Raw genomic sequence first — 8,491 nt, 5'->3', positions numbered from 1 at the left:
TCATTCCTATGATGCTGGGTACCAGCTCATCCCTGGGAGTCATGCCCCATGTAGGGAGACAGCAGTGAGTTCACCTGTCAAGTTGGCTTAGACAGAGAGGCCACATCTGAACAACAAAAGAGGTTCCCTGAAGGTGACTCTTAGGCATAATTATCAGTAGGCTTAGCTTAAGAAACAACACTTAACACCAGGCAGGAGGAAAACACTGCTTTATAAAATGTCATTTGAAAAAACTGTGCAATTATATTCAAATGTGTACTTTAAAGGTCAAAGAAGGATAGAACAAAAGCAAACTCAATGTGATGTGTGTGTTGTTATTCACAGTAATAGAGGAAGGAAATTCACCAGGCACACAGTTAGGAGACTGAGTCTTTCCTGAAGGGAATCACCCAAGAAGGACACTGATACAAAAAGTCCCATATTCATTTGCTTTTTTTCTCAGAAAAGTCAGCCCTGCTGAGGGAATTTCCCAACTCAGATCATGTGAAAAACCAAGCTGTTTCCTGAAAGACTCAACTTGCTGCCCCTAACACATGGAGCGCAGTCAATCAACTTCAGACAAAATGGCGATTTGGTATCACGAGATGTTCTTCTAAAAGGGTCCATCTTCAGCACCAAAAGCTGAAGTCCCCAAATGCAACCAGGTAGTGCCTTCCCTGTGAAGACAAGCCTGGTGTAAACATTAGTGACCAATGTCCCTTCTCCATTTCCCCATGTTGCGTTTTCTCTTATTAAGTGACAAGTTATAACAAGCAGCAAGGCCAGTAGGAGCTATTTTTCCAACCAACTGGTAACCACATTCAGAAACCAGTTCTGCAAATGGGCATATTCTGCATTCCCTCTGAGACTCCAAATAGAAATTCTACAGAAATCATGGTGGCTCTTTGAATTTCTGAGCTCCTCAGAGGACTGAGGTGTGTTCTCTCATCACATTAGCCCTGGTGAATCCAAAGGTGATGAAAGGAAATGAGACCACCCATAACACTGGGTCCCCTGTTGTGGGATGGACTTGACATAAGGGAGCCCAAGCTAGGAAGGCTCTGCCCCTCAAAGCTAATCTTCTCATTCTTTCAATTAATGCAACTCAAATGCAAGTTGCTCTGGAAATCAAATTATTAACTGCACCATTTTGTTTCTGGTTGACTTTAACTTCTAGAGGAACTTAATTTTAGCTCCCTAGAGGAAAAAGTTTGGGGCTATGGGTAGGCTTTGAATCTGACCAGCTGGCTCAGCAGCCACATCCTAACCACTACATAACACCAATTCTGGGTGAGGTTACATAGGGCTTTCTCTTTTTCAGAGTATTTTCATTTCTGTTATATCGGAAACTGTGACAGAGCTGGAATATAAGTAGGAGAGATAACATTATTCCATTTTATAGTAGATAAACACTGAGCCTTAGACATGTTGAGTGAGATTTCTAAAGCTCTATGGCAAATGAGAGATAAAGTCAGGACTAGAAGCATTCAATCTTTCAACAGGTATTTATTAAACATTTACACTGGGCCAAGCAGTAGGCATTGCTCTGGGGAAGCACCAGGGAACAAAACAGAAAATGTCTTTTATCTCAAGTAGGCATTTTAATTGGGAAAATAATGGATAAATGAGCAATTTCAGCTTTGGGGAGATACTATGATGAAAGCAAACAGTAGAGAGAGTGGCAGGACTGTGAGTACTTTAGTTTAATGGTCAGGGAAGAGCTCTCAGAGGAGGTGATATTTCACCTGAGACCTGAAAACAAGGAGAGTGAACAAGTATTCCAGGCAGGAAAAAGAGCAGGGACAGGTCTCCTGGTATGTCCAAGGACAGAAAGCCTAAATGTGGCTGGGTTGTGGTGAGGAAGGGGAAAGCAGGGAGAGAAAAGGTGAAAGTCAACCTTCTATGCCAGACAAGCAAATGCAAACATTTTTAAAATATTGTATTGATATATTTTTTGTTGCCCTTTAGACATCATGCTCCGCAGCTCTCTACTCCTTGAACAAATGGGTTTCAGTACCTCTGGGAACTTTACCTAAAAAAATGAAGTCATTTCAAATTTTGCTGTAAAATTAGACAGGAAGGGATGTCATAATCAGACAATACTTTTTAGAGTCAGGATTTATAGAGAAGAGAGATTTCTTAATCTGAAAATTCCCTTTACACGTCAAGAGGCAAGCCTGGCTCCCTTTGACAAAGATAAAGACGAAAAACTCCAGGATTCGATAAAAAGAGAGTTCCCACCTAATATAGAGAGAAAACAGAACCAAGTCTGAGGAGGAAAGGTGGGCAGGAAGGAGAAAAGAAAGAGGAGACGTGGTCAGGTAGGCAGATTCTAGTTCCATTAGTCCCTTCCTGGAGCATTACCCAGGGCTAGCGATGTTAGAAAACAACAGGGTAAATTTGGGTAACTCCCAGGCAGTGAGTCTGTATCTCACTTCCCTTGTCACAGACTAGAAAACGTTCATGTTAAAATTGCTGACCTTGGAGTACAAATGCCACTTTAAATCATGTCCCATCCCTGCCCCAAGGTCCTTCCTCAACTTGATTCCCATCCCTAGGTCTCCCCAACGTAGACATTCTGAGCCACCGCCAGTGACTGGGATCCAGCCACTAAGTGATCGCCAGTGACTGGGATCCAGCCACTTAGTGATCTTATATGGGGAAAAGAAGGAGCTAGGAAGGAAGGATCCCAATCAAAATTCTACTTTGCCTAGTATCTTATAGCCTTGGACAGGCCTATGACTGCAGAAAGTCAGGACTAGTTAGAAGCCAGATCTTCTAAATGTATAACAAGCACTTCGTTTTGGGCATCCCCTCGCCTTAACCACCCCTGCTGGTCCACAGGCATTCAGAATCGGCCCCCAGTGCTGACTCCACAGACTGAACCAGGTCCACAAGAAGTACAGGGGGCACAGCTTGAACGAGGGGCACAGGTGGGAAACGCACAGGAGGTAGGGGTGGTGCAGGGGAGTCTGCAAAGAGAAAGAAAGAGTGAGCAAAGTTAGGGATGGGAATGACTGGTGGTCTTTATGACATGTGTAGCACTTAAAGGAGAGCTCCCCACTTCAGAAACTATTAGACACGAACCCAGTTGAAGCCCTCAGTCATTAACCCCTACTCTGCACCGTTGGGGTTAGACTCTGGTCTCTACAATATGTTCCAGAATTAACGTTTTCTAGGTAAGAGTCAGATTCCATCCCAAGGATATAAATTAATAGAAAGTATTTTAAGGAAGGATATGCAAGTTTACAAACCTACTGGAGCTATAGTCAACGCTAATGTTTGAAGAACAGCCAAATTTCTGCTCTCTTCTATCACTGACTACACCAAACAGCCCAGTAGACACCTGACAGTTGATAACCTCTTCTAAACAACCATTCCCCTCATACTCTGTCAACTGCAGAGTGCAAAACCTAGATCAGAGCAATGGTCACTGACCAGGAGCTGACAGAGAGTCTTCTTTGTTACAACACTTCTGTTTCCCTGAGGATATCATAAGAATTGGGTAGAAGATTAGATAAAATTTGCCTAGAGAGCACTTACTTGCAGTCCTCGCTCTCCAGCAGGCCCCGGTATGTGGCAATCTCACCCTCCAGCCGGGCCCGGACGTCCAGCAGCACCTGGTACTCCTGGTTCTGCCGCTCCAGGTCAGCCCGGATCTCAGACAGCTGCTCCTCCACGTTTTTGATCAGGCCCTGCATCTGGGCCAGCTCGGTGCCAAACCGGGCCTCAGATTCACACAGGGAGTTCTGCAGACAGTCTTTCTGTAATGGGAAATGATGGGGTAAGAGACCCAAGTGTCCAAAAATTCAGTAGTGAAAATCACAGGCACAGGGCAAGGTCTAAGAAGTTCTAGACATCCCCAGAGATCTGGAGAAATCACAATCAATATGACCATGAGCTTTCACCAAAAAATCTAAATGAATGAACTGTCACGGTCATCTCCATATTCCTAATACCTGACAAGAAAAGTGGGCACAGAGTAAAATCTTGTGGATTGAATGTTGAAATTCCACACTTAATTCTAAAGGAAGTAAAGTTGGCTTTCAACGTGAACTATTTCTTTGGGTCAAGAGAACTTTACCACAAGGCATCTCCATCAGGAAAAGAGGGACCCAGATCCTGAGCCAGACTTACTGTTAAAGGGAGATTTCCGTTAATAGTACTGATTAGGGAGACTTCCCAGAGTTGCTATTACCAGGTGATGGCCTGTGGCACTGGCAATGTACTGGGGAGCAGGTGGGGTGGGGTGCATACCAGCTTGTGCAGGGCTTGGCGCTCAACCTCCAGGGCATTCACCGTGCATCTCAGCTCCAGGATCTCCGACTGGCAGCACTGCAGCTCCTCAGAGCAGGACATGGCCTGCAGGCTGATGCCTTCAGACTGAAGCACAAGTACACATAAAGGTGTGACCACCTCCCTGGTTCAGATAGAAGCTGAGAGACCCCTGCCCTGAGGCACATCCTCACCTGAGCTTGGAACCACTGCTCCAAGTCCTGGCGGTTGGTCTCCACCATGGCCTCGTACTGGCACCGCATCTCCCCCAGCACCCTGCTCAGGTCCACGGCAGGCTCAGTGTCCAGCTCAATCCGGAGCTTGTCCCCCAGCTGACACTTCAGAATGCTGACTTCCTGCAGGGACAGAGGGACCGACACCCTAAGTGAGAAAAGGGCTCTGGACAAAGGACACAGGACTGAGAGCTCCTCCCTGACACCCCACTAATGAAAGACTTCACTGCAGGTACAATGGAAAGAGCCCATTTGGAGACCTTCCTAAATCACAATCCACGTCTTTAGAGAGAAGCAGTTCCCACACTGCCATGTTGCACAGACCCAGTCCAGAGCTTCAGACCACCCAGAACAACTCTTTCTTCTGACACCAACTAGGAACAGGTTTTAATCTAAGAGCCACAGGGCCAGGGCAGTGGGCCTCCCTCATTGCCCAACAAACCTCCCCCACCCCATGCATCTTGAGCCCATAGGACCAGACCTGCTCATGGTTGCTCTTGAGGCAGAGCTGCTCCTCCTTCAGGGACTCCACCTGGGCCTCCAGGTCAGACTTGGCCAGGCTCAGGTCATCCAGGAGTTTGTGCATCCCACACATGTCGGCCTCCACCAGCTGGCGCAGGGCATGCTCACTCTCATGCCTTCCATCATGGGAGATACAAGGTCAACAAGAATGCCTCAAGAGCCCCTTCAGATGCCCCAGGTTACCAACTCTGCAACCCCTCTTCTCAATGAACTCATGGTCTAATGAAACACTCACAACCGTTATCAGGTTTACCATTGTACATGGGGCACCTGAGGTTCACAAAGGTTAATGACTTATCTAAGATAATATGTCTTAGATACTTAATTCAGAGCTCACAACACCATTACACGAGCAACAGTGCGGACCTCATCATGTATTTTCACCCTGATTCTCTGTTTTGGGCTATTTCATCTCTCCTTTATTTTGTGGAAATACAAATTCATGAGGCCTCCATAGGGAAACGTGGACACTGCCTGGCCTGTAAACTGGTCTCCTGACTCACACATGAAATTCAATGGCTGTCCTCAGCTCAGTTCACTCTTCAAATCACCTTATTTTGTTCCTAGCTAATGATACAGGATACCTATCTTCCATTTAGGGAAGTAAATGGAGGAAGACTAAACACTGTATACTTGCTTGGCTTAATGCTGTTTTCCTATTCTGCTCTCTGTAAGATTTAGTTGCAGAACAAATTTAAATGGAGGATTTAGGAGAGAACAGAGGACAGTAATGCACTTCTTCTATTTAGGCACTTGAAGAAGGAATCACTCTGAGCCCTCTTCCACCCTCACTTACTTGATTCGAAAGTCATCTGCAGCCAGCTTGGCATTGTCAATTTGTAGAACCAGCCTGGCATTCTCAGCCTTGCTGCACAGGATCTGAGGAAAACCAAGAAGAGAGTTCACATGCCAAAACATCATACTCTGGGGTCAAGCTCTATAGGTGGTGGCTAAATTCCTTTGTCTAGAGATCCAAGAACCCAAAGTTCCTAGAGTGTAAGCAGGTTTGTTCCCTGCTGTGCCCCTCTGACATCCCCAGACCCAGCACATCCCAGGCTATTGCAGACCTCACCTTCTGCTGGAACTCCTCGATGGTCCGGAAGTAGCTCTGGTAGTCCGGGCACACATTGGACTCCCCCTCGCATTTGCTCCACTCCCGGATCTTGGTCTCCAGCTCGGCATTGTCCCGCTCCAGCTGCCGCACCTTCTCCAGGTAGTTGGCCAGGCGGTCGTTCAGGAACTGCATGGTCTCCTTCTCATGGCCGTTCAGGGTGCCTTCGCCATAGGTCCCACAGCTTCCGATGCTGCCCGGGATGTGCCGGGTCCCTGGCAAGGGGCAAGCGGTGTTGCAGCTGGGGGGCAGACAGAGGCTGGGTCGGCCCAGAGGGGTTGACCCCACGCGGACTCAGTTGGCATGTGCCACGTTGGCCGAGAAGCACAGGGAGGCAGCCTTGGCCTCTGCGCCTGGACGGCCTCCAACATCGATGGAAGAGATGGAGATGTTGGTTGCTCCAGGAACCTTGGTTCTGCCCAGGGGGTAGGATGAGCTGACACAGGTAGAAGTCATGGTGTAGGGGCTGAGTCTGCACAGGAGTTTCAGATCAACAACTGAGAAGGCCAAGCTACTGCGTCTGAAAACCTCCTTCCCTCCCAGCCCTTTTATATCTCATCCCAGATGGGTGTTGGCTCAATGTTTTGACCTCACTACCTTGATTAAATATTGTACGAGCATTTTGTTGCTGTTATTGAGTTTATCATCAAGAGTTCCTCACCTCATTAAAGGAATTTTGATGAATCTTAGATGACTCTCTCCTCTTTGATATCAGGTTGACTATTGACGGGAAGTGAGAAATTTACATGACCTTTCAAGGAACAAGCCTTTTAGTCATCAGATGCTTGTGCTTGACCATGTGGTGGTCTCTTTATTGATGATCCCACACTGAAGGCATGAAAATTCCTGTTGGTCATTTACGTAGCAAGGAGGATGAACCCCTACAGCTACAGTGGCCCTCACCTTGGGTAAGACTCAACCAGGGAAGAAACTGTTTCTTGGTATTGGTGGATGGCATGCTATTTGGTTACTAAGAAGTTCTACATTTCTTCTTTCTTCAGTTGCATGCATTTCACTTTGAGGAGCAATAAAAATTAGGCAATTCCATTCATTCAGCACATATTTCCTGGGTCTGTCCTGTATGCCAGGCACTGCACCACACACTTAGAATAGGGTTGGCTAAAAATGATACAGCTCCTGTCCAGCAAGAAACAATCATAACTTGGTTAGCCATGAATGTTTTAAACAGGGTATTTGAAAAGCTCATGGTCACATGGTGACACTAAAGATGATGGCTGATTTGATCAAGAAGGATGAGCTCAAGAAACCAGAAACAAACAAAAATCTTTTTGAATTCTAAGCTAAAACTTTGACATGAAACTCAAAGAACATCTGGTTATCACAGCCTCTGTGGACTTACTGCCTTATATCCTAAAGTAAATCATTTATCAAGCACCTACCATCTGTGTTAGGGTGGCGATCAGTGATTTTGTTTGATTTCCACTACCATCTTGTGAGGTGGGCATTCTTACCTTCATTTTACAAAAATAAAAATAAAAAAGTCATTGAGGACCAAAGATGTGAAGTCATTTTTCTAGTATCAAATTCATAATAAGGAGCAAAACCTGTTCCTGAAAGCAGTTTCTTCTAGACCCCAAGACCTATTCTCAGTCTCCTTTTCCATGATCACCACCCCAAATCCCACTCTCCACCCCAAAGATAAAAATCTGTGTCATTTCTAGAACTAAGAAGAATTTAAAAGGCCTACACACTGGGTAAGAAGTTGAAATTAAGATAGAAAACAAAAACTTGGTATTATTCTCTTTGTGTCTCAGAAATACAGACATTGGGATACCTAGGCAATATGGCAGTCTTTCTCAATAGAATCTGCAGAAAGATGCCCAGGAAAAAGCTCTTTCTTCAAACTGGTTGTCCTACATCCCACATCCCAATAGCCAGGGGGTACTAGGGGGTGCCAGGGGATACCAGGGAACCAAATCAGATGACTGCTACAGTCTCAAATTTTCACTCAAAATGTGTGGCAGGAAACAGAAAGGCCCCTAGGACTGAGAACAGCCTCATGTGGAGCGAGACCCCCAAAATAGCTTTAACTAGATCTTTGAAAAAATGACTACTTTTCGAGCAAAAGGTGAATAGACATCTCTATGGGGACCAGATGTGCACAAGTGAAAACAGGTTGTGGAGCTCTATCAAGAAGAAATCCAGAATTTGAAAATTATGTCCAAATTGGATTTCTCAGGAAAGCCAGAGGGTAACCCAGACTCACCAATGAATGACCCTTTACAGGTATCATCTTTAGGAGATCTCACCAGGCCAGGTCATCCTACCCTTCTGAGGCCTCAGGGTACAATCTGCATATGTTACATCTTCAAACACCCTTTTGTTACTTTCCTCTGCCTCATCACACAAG

General features: G+C 45.8%; 1 protein-coding gene across 1 annotated transcript; it reads right to left on the bottom strand.

The window, feature by feature from the left end:
• Positions 1–2,827: 2,827 nt before the first annotated feature.
• LOC143686595 (keratin, type I cuticular Ha7-like) lies at positions 2,828–6,576 on the bottom strand. Its single transcript, XM_077163262.1, is given in 7 exon segments — positions 2,828–2,951; positions 3,523–3,743; positions 4,237–4,362; positions 4,449–4,610; positions 4,969–5,125; positions 5,806–5,888; positions 6,082–6,576. Coding segments are annotated over 7 exon segments (1,368 nt in total).
• Between the last annotated feature and the right edge of the window lie 1,915 nt (positions 6,577–8,491).

Source organism: Tamandua tetradactyla, chromosome 6 (genome assembly GCF_023851605.1).
Source record: "Tamandua tetradactyla isolate mTamTet1 chromosome 6, mTamTet1.pri, whole genome shotgun sequence".
Classification (NCBI taxonomy): Eukaryota; Metazoa; Chordata; class Mammalia; order Pilosa; family Myrmecophagidae; genus Tamandua; species Tamandua tetradactyla.
This window is presented reverse-complemented; position numbering and strand designations above follow the sequence as displayed.